Source organism: Grammomys surdaster, unplaced genomic scaffold, assembly GCF_004785775.1.
Source record: "Grammomys surdaster isolate TR1022 unplaced genomic scaffold, NIH_TR_1.0 126051, whole genome shotgun sequence".
Classification (NCBI taxonomy): domain Eukaryota; kingdom Metazoa; phylum Chordata; class Mammalia; order Rodentia; family Muridae; genus Grammomys; species Grammomys surdaster.
In genome coordinates, this window is record NW_021620862.1 from 152,065 (window position 1) to 164,596 (window position 12,532).

Below are 12,532 nucleotides of genomic sequence, written 5' to 3' on the forward strand. Positions count from 1 at the left end.
CTCTCTCTCTCTCTCTCTCTCTCTCTCTCTCTCTCTCTCTCTCTCTCCCTGCCTTTCTCTGTCTCTACAATCATTTTTACTCCCTTCCTCATGTTCTGAATAAACTCTATACTATACTACAGTATGGCTGGTCCCTCAGGGGGAAGGCATGGGCCTGCTGAGGCACCCCATTCCCCTATACCTCACCACACATCCACCAACATATCCTTCCTCTCTCTATCTTTTTATAAACACATCACCCTCAATGTCATTCTTTAGAAGAAGCATGTATCAGAAGCTGGAGGATAATACATGGCAAATAGGAAAGATGAGCTTGCTAAACATTTCTTCTGTGTAAAGACATAGAAAAATATTTAAGAGCAAGATGGGCACGGTAGGCACACCTGCATTTCACCATTCAGGGTGCTGAGTGTTCATAAGGGTCAGAAGTTTGAAATCAATTTGTTCTACCTAGTGACACTATTTCTAAAACTATGTTTAAGTATGTGGCACAGAGATTTTTACTACAGTTAAAGAGTAATCAAATGAGTATCAAATTGGTAAGGGCACAAGAAAGAAATTAAAAATTAGTGTTAATGAAAGATCTCTGAATATAAAGTAGTTCTCTTGAGATAGTTTTGAGAGCACTGAGTAGTAATTAGTTGAGAGAATATTACATAGATAGACCCAGAGATAAAGGTAAGAAATTTGTATTAAAAGCTGGGGGTCTAAGTTCATGGTATTTGAAGTTAATTTCTACTTAATATCTTTAGTGTGCAAATGCTCACCTTGCTCTTCATTCCCAAGGCTCCTTCTTTTGATCTTATCTCAGATATGTTCCAAAAGGAAAATGTCTTGCCTATGAGGAAACCTGGGACATGTCTTTCTGTCTTCTACAGGCTTTCCTGGAAAATGAAGACCTTGGAAACTCAGTGGGCAGCGTGGAAGCCCTTCTTCAGAAGCATGATGACTTTGAAGAAGCCTTCACTGCTCAGGAAGAAAAGATTATAGTCAGTAATGGTTCTGGTTGAGACTTTTATTTCCTAATTGCTTGCACTGTTACTATACATACCTTTAAAGAGAATGCCCTGTGAATACAAGACCTAACATGAGGACAGTGCCTTGTAAATTGCCACCGCTTTATTTGTTGTTGATACTACTTACATGTCTTAAAACACTATGCTTTGATTCTGTGATCACATAGAATGTTTATGTAGTGTGAAAGTGAAAACCAAATCAAGATTTATCCTTTGGGGAAAAAGGAAAAATAATCACAGCAATAAAAAATATTTTTTAACAATAAATTCCTTGATCTAGAAAGTATATTTAGGAAGGTGGTAAAACATAATTTCTTTTAATTAAGTACATATTTTATATTATGCATTTTAAATTATAAATAAAATCCTAGATTTAATATAGAATCATCAGTTAAATATTGGAAATATATTTTTCCTTTTCAGTAATATTTTAATGCACATTCCTCTCTCAAAATTTAGATGTTCAATCATAATCATTGTTATGAAGGAATATTTTCCTTTATATCTGCATTTTTAATTTTAATTTTTCTAATACTATTATGGAGCTTCATTTTGAAACTTAAGTTTTAATATTCTATAAAATGTATCACCTAGTAAGAAGGACTCCAAGAAAATGATATGTCAGGGATGCAATTCACTGTCTTTGGTTGTCTCCCAGCGTAGTAAACACAGACACGTGCGCACACACACACACACACACACACACACACACACACATACATTATCACCAACACTAGTGTGGAAAACAATAGTTGATTCCAAATCTCCCCTATTAATTAATATCACACATAAGGTGAAACTTTATCAATTCATATACTTGTGTTAAATTCATACTGGTAAAATGCTGAAATTAGAGTAACTTATTGTGGTTTTAAATATTTTTTATAATTTTTCTACCCCAACTAATAAATCCATTGAGATATTTTGCAATTTAAGGGACTGATGAATGAATATAGCTAAAAATTCACTTCTAGATTATACCCAGTGTATCTTGAGACAGGAATGTAGGTGCAGGTGGATGGGATGGACAGAGAGGTATACGAAAGGGACATTGTCTTTAATCCTTGGTAGCACTTCTCCTGAATTTACTCATAGTGACATCTGAATTCTTGTGCTGTGATCTAGACTGAAAAAAAAATAGTGCAGAAAAGTCAGTCATAAAGCAGAGAGTACTCATTTTGAAGTGCAGGGAGATCAGAACCCATAAGTAGGATCTTGGCCTTCTAACCTTCAAGCTGCTGAACTTATACATTGATATTCCTTATTGTAAAGAGAGATTCAAACTGGGACCACTTGTTCATCTGTTGCTGAGGAAAAGTCAGTGTAATTTTTTTTCAGACCTTGGATGAGACTGCGACCAAGCTTATTGACAATGACCACTATGACTCTGAGAACATAGCTGCTATCCGTGATGGGGTATGTCAAGGCCCAGAGCCTCTATCCACCTCTTCTTTTCTGCTGATATGATAAAATGTTGATGAGAAGCAATTTGAATAGGAAAGGGTTTATTTAGCTTTCAGGTTACAATCTATTATAAAGGAAAGCCAAGTCAGGAACCTGGAGTCAGGAACTGAAGCAGTGTCCAGGCAGGGGAATACTGCTTACTAACTTGATCCTTATAGTTTCCACCACCTGACACTGCCCACAGTGATCCATCTTACATCAATCATTACTCATGAAAATGTTCCTACAAGCATCCCCACAGGTCAATCTCATGGAGGCAATTCTTGAAGCTTGATCCTCCCAGATGGCTCTAGTTAATACAAAACTAACCAACTGATGACCTGTGCACCAGTATCAGGAAAAGCACTAGGCAAAGATGGCCAGGGTGGGCAGTGAGCTCAACTATCTATATTTGCTTTTTGGGGGGCCATGTGCTTATTCAGAGTTTAATGGGTGTGTGTGTGTGTGTGTGTGTGTGTGTGTGTGTGTGTGCCCGCGTTTTACAGCTCCTAGCCAGACGTGATGCCCTGCGTGAAAGGGCTGCTACTAGAAGAAACCTGTTGGTTGATTCACTACTTCTCCAACAACTGTATCAAGACTCAGATGACCTAAAAACCTGGATCAATAAGAAGAAAAAGTTGGCTGATGATGAAGATTACAAGGTATGGAACGTTGCTTATCCTGTTTATACTCACTGGCAGTTGGCTTTCCAATATCCAATTGTTTATCTCCACTCAGGTGGACCAGGTTCTATTGTTCTTAACAGAATGGGGGAGACAGGGATCTCTTTTTATTTAATTATTGTTGTCCTCTTAGTACTCTTTCTGCTTCTCTATACACCTCTTTAATTTTCCTTACGTTAAGGCAGATATTTTTTATGTTTTCCTAACCTGCCTTAAACACAAAATCCCCCTACCTTAGCTTCCTGAGGAGCTGGAATTAACAGTGTGTGCCAGTGCTATACCTTGTTCTCCTATATGCCTTTGTAATTGTTCAGATTCTGTCTGATTCAAATGCTACATTCAAATTTTTAAAGCTGAAGTAAGCTTAAAAGTAATTTAAGCCTTTGAATTATGTAGACTTACTACCTCAGCATTACAGCTTGAAGGGACAAAGTATATTTTATGAATAAAGAAGCTAGCTTCTGAACTGGAATGTGGACAGAGTTACTGAGTTGTTTAGATCATTTTACCCACACAGGTTGAAAGCACATAGACCCTAAAGTGCAACTTGGGTCTAGAATCTTTGCCTTGTACTTTTTTAATTTCTGATTGTGAGAGCTTTTAGGGGTCACTAACTTCTCTTTTATACAGTGTACCAATGAATACATTGTGCATATAATATTAATAGTGTGTGCACACACATGTATATAGTTTCTAACTATTCACATTAACCGTCAAAGCTTAAATTAGTCTTTCAATTTCTAGGGTAATATTCAAAGTATCTGCTTTTATATATTTGCTTTATTCATAAATGTGTACTTCTGACATTTTTGTTCATACTTTAGAGAATTATGAATATTTTACCTCAGTTTTCACTCTTTAGAAATACAAAGCAGATGTTTGTATTTTCTATAGGAATAACAGTTTTCATGTATACTGAGAAAAAAGAACTCTAAAATGCAAATGGCTGGGTTGTGTATATACTGAGGAAGGAATGAAAAACAGGGGCTGGATAGATGGCTTAGCAGTTAAGAGCACTGACTGTTCTTCCATAGATCCTGAGTTTAATTCTCAACAACCACATGGTGGCTCACAACCATCTGTAATGGGATCTGATGCCCTCTTCTGTTGTGTCTGAATAGAGCGACAGTGTATTTATATGAATAAAATAAATAAATCTTTAAAAAGGGAAAAATGGAAAGTAATTTTTATGTCTCACAGTAGCTCTGACTGATGTTTCATGGTTTAATGGGGGTTATTTTCAAATAATCTTCCTGACCTCGTGCTGGAGGGCTTAGCCATTCTGCCCTGCATATAGAATAAATTACCACATGAATTTCTGAAGGAATTGGAAAGAATCTTATATTAGTATTCTCTCTGTTGTGTTTATTTTCTTTTGAGACTTCCTTCCATGTGTACTGCAGGTTTCCACTCTAATGCAACTCATTGCAAGGGGTCACATCTGCCATGAGATCATGACTGCATTGGCTGTGTCATTTCCTTTCACATCTTTCTCCCTAACCTTTGGGCCTTACTCTCCCTTCTGTGATGGTTCCTGATACTTATATGCTATTCAGGACTAAGTTTTCTATCGTTATTCCTTATTGTCTCCTTCAGCAGCCCTGCATCTCTGCATTTGCCATCATTCATTGCCAAGATATGCTTCTCTGATTAAATCTGGGAGTAACATTTGTCTCTAAGAATAAACATAAATTTTAATAAAGCAGCTTGACACAAAGAACATTTTTATAAGAAGTAAGTTTACCACTAGGGACTGAGACCTCCTCAACCAAGGCCTTTGACCAGCTTTACAATACCAAATGTGAGTTTCCTCTCAGAGAACAAGCTTCAAATCTAAGCAGAGAGTGTTTGTTTACTCTTATGGCAGTCCTACTACTATTTTAGCAGAAGGCACATTTTATCTTGCAGTATATTGTTAGAGATAGTTGAATTAATAGCTGGGTAGGATGCTTGATGCCTCCTCTCTACTAGCCTTCTAGGACTTCTCTACTTACCTTCTAGGACTATGAAAGATAGCCATCATAGAGAGATGCTTTCAGCTCAGTTCGAGTTTGATTTTTCTATATAGATTCTCATCATCTAGTTCTCATTGCCCTCAAAGTGTCTGCCCTTCCTTATTCAAACAATGATTTTCTTGATTTTTCTCATCCTCTCTCAGGATGTACAAAACTTGAAGAGCCGAGTTCAGAAGCAACAGGACTTTGAAGAGGAATTGGCAGCAAATGAGATTATGCTGAATAACTTGGAGAAAACTGGCCAAGAGATGATTGAGCATGATCACTACGCCTCTGATGCTGTAGCCACTCGCATGAGTGAGGTTGCCAACCTCTGGAAGGAATTGCTGGAGGCAACAGCACAAAAAGGTTAGAAGCACAGGTTTTGATTTACAAATTCCTAGATCTACATTTTCTGTCTTCATCTTCATGTTATTAGGTGAACTGTGTGCAATAGGACCCTATATGTTTGCTTCCCTGTGTCATCTGGTCATCAACATTTAAAATCAATCTAAATATAACACATTATGTATGTAATCCTTTAAATATTTTCTATATTTACATTGGTTTTTTGTTGAAACTTGTTTCTTTTTTGTTTAATTTTCTCCTAGATATTTCTTTTCTTAAATAAATGTTAAAATATTGAAGGCCACATATTCAATATTGGCTTTGTACCTAAACCTAATATACTTGAATTATTTTATTACATATTTTGGTTAAATGAATTAAATATATAAATGAGTCACAATATTAAGCATTAAAATTGACATTAAGAGTTTAGAAATGAGAGCTGGAAAGATGGCTCAGCGGTTAAAAAGCACTGACTGCTCTTCCAGATGTCCTGAGTTCAATTCCTGCAAACACACTGTGGCTCACAACCATCTGTAAGAGAATCCAGTGCCCTCTTCTGGTGTGTCTGAAGACAGCTACAGTGTACTCACATAAATAAAATAAAGAAATCTTTTTTAGAAAGAAGTTTAGAAATGAAAAGATTGTTGATATCACACATGATGATCCTATGATTTTTGTTTTTATAAGATTTGATAAGGTGCTTTTTTTGCCTTTCTAGAATGTGATCAGAATATGCTACAAGTTTTCAAATAAGTATGCTTTCACTTATGTTTTATCTTGTCTCTGACATTTATAAACTAATCACTTGTTCATCAGTAATTATTACAAATTTTATTTTCTGATTTGATATCTACTGTTATGATTCTCATCTGTAGATGATATTCTGACCTGAGTATAAAAAGTGGATGTCACATTGGGTTTTTTAGATATATCCTCATTTAGGGCTTAGAAGAAAAATATAGTCATACTTTACCAGTAAGATGTCATAGCTTCTTTTCACAGCAGGAGACATAGTAATTGTTTTAAAGAATACTAATGCAAATAGTTACAAAGTTATAGAATAAAGAGTTAGCCAAATATAATAAGAATTATCAAGACAATTATAACATAAAATAATGACTCATGGTTTGTTATGACAGAAGGTCACTAGTAGTAAAGCTAACCATATTTGAAACCACCTAAGAATTTCACACTTACCCAGCTCTAAAGTTTAGCAAATTTTTGTATTTGAATCTCATTCAAAGTAGAGTCTGAAGAATAAATACCAAATGGTATTTGAAAATATCCAAAAGAGTTGACAAGTATAAATACATTTTACCAGAGAATGCAACTTAGTGTTTGTTTTGATGACATCTCTGTATTTAAAACCAAATGCTACCAGAATTTTAACTTAAGATGACTTCTTCTAAAATGGGATATGAGATGATTCTCTTGTTTTTCTCTTAGGAATATCAAAATATATTCCTCCGTAAGTTGAGAGATGGGATATTACAGTGTTCAGAGAACCTCCATAACTAACTCTCAATGTCTTCTATCCAATATTCCAACCTTCCCCACCCCAGGGACTCAGCTGTATGAAGCTAACCAGCTACTACAGTTTGAGAACAATGCAGAAGACCTAGAGCACTGGCTAGAGGAGGTGAAGTGGCAGGTTACCTCTGAGGATTATGGGAAAGGTCTAGCTGATGTGCAGAATCTACTCAGAAAACATGACCTTCTAGAGTCAGCTGTGACTGCTCGTCAGGTTTGTTTTCAACATTTTGCTAATTGTAGGAAACTGGACATATACTGTGCATACCCACAATCTGTCATTATTACTATTCCTCTTAAGTGATCAGGAAACCAAAGGAAAATTTAGTTGGCAAACTGCCTCTTCCCAATATTTCCAAAGTTCTCTCATTCTCTGGAGCACATTTACCAGGAAACTGATGATTAATGGAAGAACTTGTTGTTTCTTCTGAATATCATGCCACTCTCTGAGTCTGGAATCCTAGGCCTTTATAGACAGCCTTGTCACTTACTCCTTATTTATCATTTGTAGCTCATTTCACATTAGTTTGTCTCAATACTATTACCTATAGCTTAAGAGCTTCCTATTCTGGTATTTTGTGTACATACTATCTTATCAACACTTTTAAAAAATATTAAATTTTATAAATATAAAGTGACTTTATATTACATTTATAATATATATTTATAAAGAACCACAGAGAAAAATAAAAACAATAGAGCCACCACTTTTGGCACAGGAAAACCTCATCCATTTTTAATAAATTATGTAATTTCCTAATGCACATTGTCTTCCTCCCTCAGAATCAGGTGGACACCCTCACAGACATGGCTACACATTTTGAAGAAATAGGCTATCCTGACTCTGGGAACATACGTGCAAGGCAGGAATCCTTGCTTTCTCGTTTTGAGGCTCTGAAAGAGCCACTGGCCATTCGGAAGAAGAAACTCATTGATCTCCTCAAGCTACAACAGATTTGCAGAGACTCAGAAGATGAGGAGGCCTGGATCCAGGAGACTGAACCCTCAGCAGCTTCCACTCATCTTGGTTAGTGCAGCAAAATCACACTGAGAAGTCAGGAAAGGACCAAGCTCTCCAGATCAAGAGAACTAGGATACAACAGTGAGGGGAAAACATTTACTCTCAACTCCTCCACCCCAGACCTAGGAAATTTTATCTTGACCCCCATAAATATTTGCATATTTCAAAACTGTGTCAACAGATTTGCTTTATAAAATAGACATGAACAATGACATGAATTCATGCCTCTAGGAAGATATGAAGTGCTTAGTTTTTTGGGGATTCAGCTACAACTTATTTTCCTTAAGCTTCTTCACTGAGAAGCAATGGATAATGCTTAAAGTATCAAGTAGATTTGTCTGGCTTATTGGTGACCCTTTGAGAACTATATGACCTACCACAAAGATTCAAAAGTGAGATGAGGATATACAATTGTCTTGTACTTTAGAACTTATTGGTCCATAAGTGTAACTTCCAGGATAGTGGTATTGTCTTAATGTACAGGAAAAGCACATACAGATATTGTACAACTTTACCCATGACTATATATGAGAGGCCATAGAGACACTAGTCTACAAACATTATAGAAAACTCTGATTCTTGCTGAAGTAGCATTGGGAGTATCTGGAGAGATACTGCAGTGCAAAATACAGGGAAAGAAAATCTGAAAGTTAGAGAGGATAAACATGATGAAGATGCAGGGAGAGTAAAGATGGACAAAGTTCTCAGTGGCTATTATTTGTGTGACATTAATATTGGGCAACAAATAAACCATATTTAATAAGCACATTCCATCCATAAAGATAATCACAAAACTTGAATCTTTTTCTCTGTAGGCAAGGACTTGGTTGCTGCCAAGAATCTTCTAAACAGACATGAAGTCATCTTGGCAGACATTGCCAGCCATGAACCACGGATTCAAGTCATAACAGAGAGGGGAAACAAAATGGTGGAGGAAGGTAGGTGTGACACTTATTAATTTGGATGAAACATCACCATGACAGACTTTGGGGAAGAAATTTAGATAATCTTAGTACTTAATGGGAGTTTAGAAATAGGTGGCATTAACTTGCTGATTTAATGAAAGTTCCTTTTGAATGTTTCTAATAGAGAAGTATATAGATTTGTATTTTTCTAGTTCAGCCATAGGAAAGGTCCAAACACATCATTAAATCCTCTATACAGCAAACCCAAAATCATTAAAATAAAGTAATTGTAGTCTATTTATTCATATACTTCTTTGTAAACACTACAGACTCAAATCTAAGTTCCAAGGCTTGGAAAACATAAAATGTTTCCCTATGTAAGACCTTCCAAATAATCTAAAGCCTTTCCTTCTCAGGGAAACACAGTAATATAGTACCAAGATCAGTCCTTAAATTCCCCATTCTGGACAACTGTAGTGAGTATTCACATGTTGGCCATCCATCCAATATGAGCACCAGATTTCAGAAGTAAACAATCTAGGTTACACTAAAAATTTCCCTCTGTTAGCTACTCAATAATAAGTATCCAGTTCTCACAAGTATAGCTTGAAATAAAGTTTGCTGAGAAATTGTCATATCTGTACTCAATTATTCAAACCAATGAATTTATTTTTCTTTATTATTGTTGTTTACACATTTGATTGTTTTTTAATTCCACCTTGTCATAGATAGAATATTTTTGATTTTCTAAATCTCTGACTATAGATATTGATAGTTTTCTATCTCTCATTATATTCTCATCAATTTGTGTCTGAAAGGTTTATCATATATATACAATTATAATATATATAGTAATTATATAATATGTAATAATATACACAAATATGTCATTCTGATCAATTGTAATTTCTATAAGATAAAATATCAAGGAATATTTCCTAGAAATATTCTTTTTTCCAAAATCTGTTCAATTTTTTTTAAGATTTATTTATTTTATGTATGTGCGTACACTGTCTCTTGCTTCAGACAATTCAGAAGAGGGTATCGGATCCCATTACAGATGGTTGTGAGCTACCATGTGGTTACTAGTAATTGAACTCAGGACCTCTGAAAGAGCAGTCAAGGTCCCTACTCAGTGTTTTTTAATATAAGAATTTGGGTTGTCCTTTAATTAGGTTTGTGATAATTTTTCATATTTAACTTCTTACATGAAAATTATTGATGAATATAATTATGCATGGCAGCTTAGTAGGTGTACCCAACATTGTTTCAGTTTGTATAGAGTTTCTGAGAATAAAGCACTGGGAGCTATTGCTCTAGGATTTAAAGTAGATATTTTAATTTATGACAATTTAACCTCAACTAGTCTAGCATTTTGTGTAATCTTTAGGATATTCTTTCATTTTCCCTTTGTTTCTGCTGTTACTAATTTGAAGTTTGTTACACTATGAATCTTTTGAAGCTTTAGCCTGATTTTAACTTTAGTTTTCAATTTGCTTTGAGTAGTATTAAGAAATAACAAGATCTCTCCATTTATTTACCTCTTCTGCTTTCCTTGCTCCTTTGTGCTGTTCAAGATTATCATTACACTGTTTGCCTCCTACCTGATGAACTTCGGACTGCCCTTGTAGTGTGATCAGCTAATCATAAATCTCTTTGCTTCTGTTCACCTGAAAGCCTTTATTTGTTTTACATTCATTTTTTCAAATGTTATTTCACTACATGTAAAAGTATATTCTTTAAGCCTTAAAGATGCAGCTGTGTTGTCTTCAGAGTTGCAGTTTCTGATTTGAAGTCGATGTCATCCACTGTCTGGCATGTCTCTTCTTTTCCAGGACTCTTATCCTTGTCTCTTTATCATTCTTATTACTTCTTCAGTGTGATAGCCATAGGGTTTTTTGGCACTTTACTGTAATTCTTCTAGCAGAAACATTGTATCTCTGTATCACTTGGACTACTTTAAAGATGAGTGTAGTGCTAAGATACTTTTCCAAAGACTCTACTTTGTGTCGATGGTATCCATTCTGTTACTGGGTGGCAATTTTAACTATCTGCAGGTTTAGATGAATCCCAAGAGCTATGGAATAGCTGCCTGAACACACTCTCTCCTCATCTCTTTGCATGTTTACATTTGTCTCATCAGTCAGAGGTCCTAAGAGACCCTCACTGAATGTCCCTGGAGCTCCAGATCTGTGAAGGACGTATCTCTTATGTTCTCTGCTTCACATTTCTAGTTGTCTCAAGTTCCCCATTTTCTTTCTCATCAGCTCAGGTGTAGCTTGAATTAGTCTGCTAGTAAAGAGCTTCAAAACTGTAACATAAGCTGCACCATCATTAGGGTGTGTCTCATCTTTTTTTCTTTTCCTTTCCTTTTATTAAAGCTCTGAAAAATTGTTGTACTTCCTATTTTGTTCCATTTTCTAACTTTAAGGGAGAATGGGGATCTGCAGGTCCTACTGTTAATCTAGAGAAGAAATGATCTTCATCCTCTGAGTCTTAAAGCACTTGTGGTGTTTTTCCATGTCCATAGCTCTTAGCTCATACCAACTCAATTCACCATCACATATATACATATCTCCCCACCTACTAACAATCTCATTTAGGACCGTCCACCTCCCAGAGACCTACATTGTAATCCTGGCTAAATACAGTATCATCTTCTTGCCTCTTGCTGTTCGCCGAGGTTTGGTGAAGATTAGAGCATGATAGAGCTATGAATGAGGGTCATACTCACCATGCCCATACCTACTCCGTAGGACACTTTGCTGCAGAAGACATAGCATCTAGAGTTGAAAGTTTGAACAAAAATATGGAGTCTCTCCGTGCTCGAGCTATTAGACGAGAAAATGATCTTAAAGCCAATGTCCAGCTCCAACAGTACCTGGCAGATCTGCATGAAGCAGAAGCATGGATTAAAGAGAAAGAACCCATTGTAGACAACAGAAACTATGGAGCTGATGAAGAAGCATCTGGGGTAAGGTGGGGTGGAATGACCATGGTCCTGTGAAAAGTCACCAAATTCCATCAATGACCAAATTATCTATTGTTTCAACAGTGGTTGTTTCACAGTGATCTAATATGATATCCTCAACGTTAACAGAGATCCCAATGGAGCATCACATTTTTTTTTCTAAACTCATAGAATTCCATAGATCCTATAAAGAGAACCAAATTCTAAAGTCCATCAAGTATTTATCTTTCTTGGTCCTATTTTGAGTTTCTCAGATTTGCCATAGACTTTCATAAGACAACCATGCCTTTAAAATAGACATCTGAATTCCTTTATTGAAATAAAAGGAGACAGACATGGGGGCAATATGAAGAACCTTAAGGATCATATTTACTTTCAATTGTTTTATTCAGTGTAATATGGGAAGCCTTTATAGATTTCATTAGCTTTAGAAACTGTGTCTTTTAAGCTTTTCAGCTATCAGTCCTACAAAGTAGGATAGTCTACAATAGCACCCTTTCACAGCTGTATGTCTTAATTAAAATATGAATAAAGCTAAATTAAATTTGATTTGAGAAAATACAATCAAATTGTTATGCATTTGTCTACTGAAATTTCCTTGAGTTCTGCAAATGTTGT

The 12,532-nt window shown here is 35.7% G+C and overlaps 1 protein-coding gene across 3 annotated transcripts in view; it reads left to right on the forward strand.

Annotated features, from left to right (window-relative positions):
- The window catches only part of Spta1 (spectrin alpha, erythrocytic 1), an 83,551-nt gene that overhangs the window by 20,081 nt on the left and 50,938 nt on the right, over positions 1–12,532 (forward strand). For all 3 annotated transcript variants that reach the window (XM_028755238.1, XM_028755237.1, XM_028755239.1), the window contains exons 12-19: positions 879–989; positions 2,355–2,432; positions 2,966–3,121; positions 5,301–5,505; positions 7,050–7,231; positions 7,801–8,044; positions 8,854–8,976; positions 11,700–11,917. In XM_028755238.1, coding sequence (XP_028611071.1) covers positions 879–989; positions 2,355–2,432; positions 2,966–3,121; positions 5,301–5,505; positions 7,050–7,231; positions 7,801–8,044; positions 8,854–8,976; positions 11,700–11,917 — 1,317 coding nt within the window. The remainder of the gene's footprint in view (positions 1–878; positions 990–2,354; positions 2,433–2,965; positions 3,122–5,300; positions 5,506–7,049; positions 7,232–7,800; positions 8,045–8,853; positions 8,977–11,699; positions 11,918–12,532) is intronic.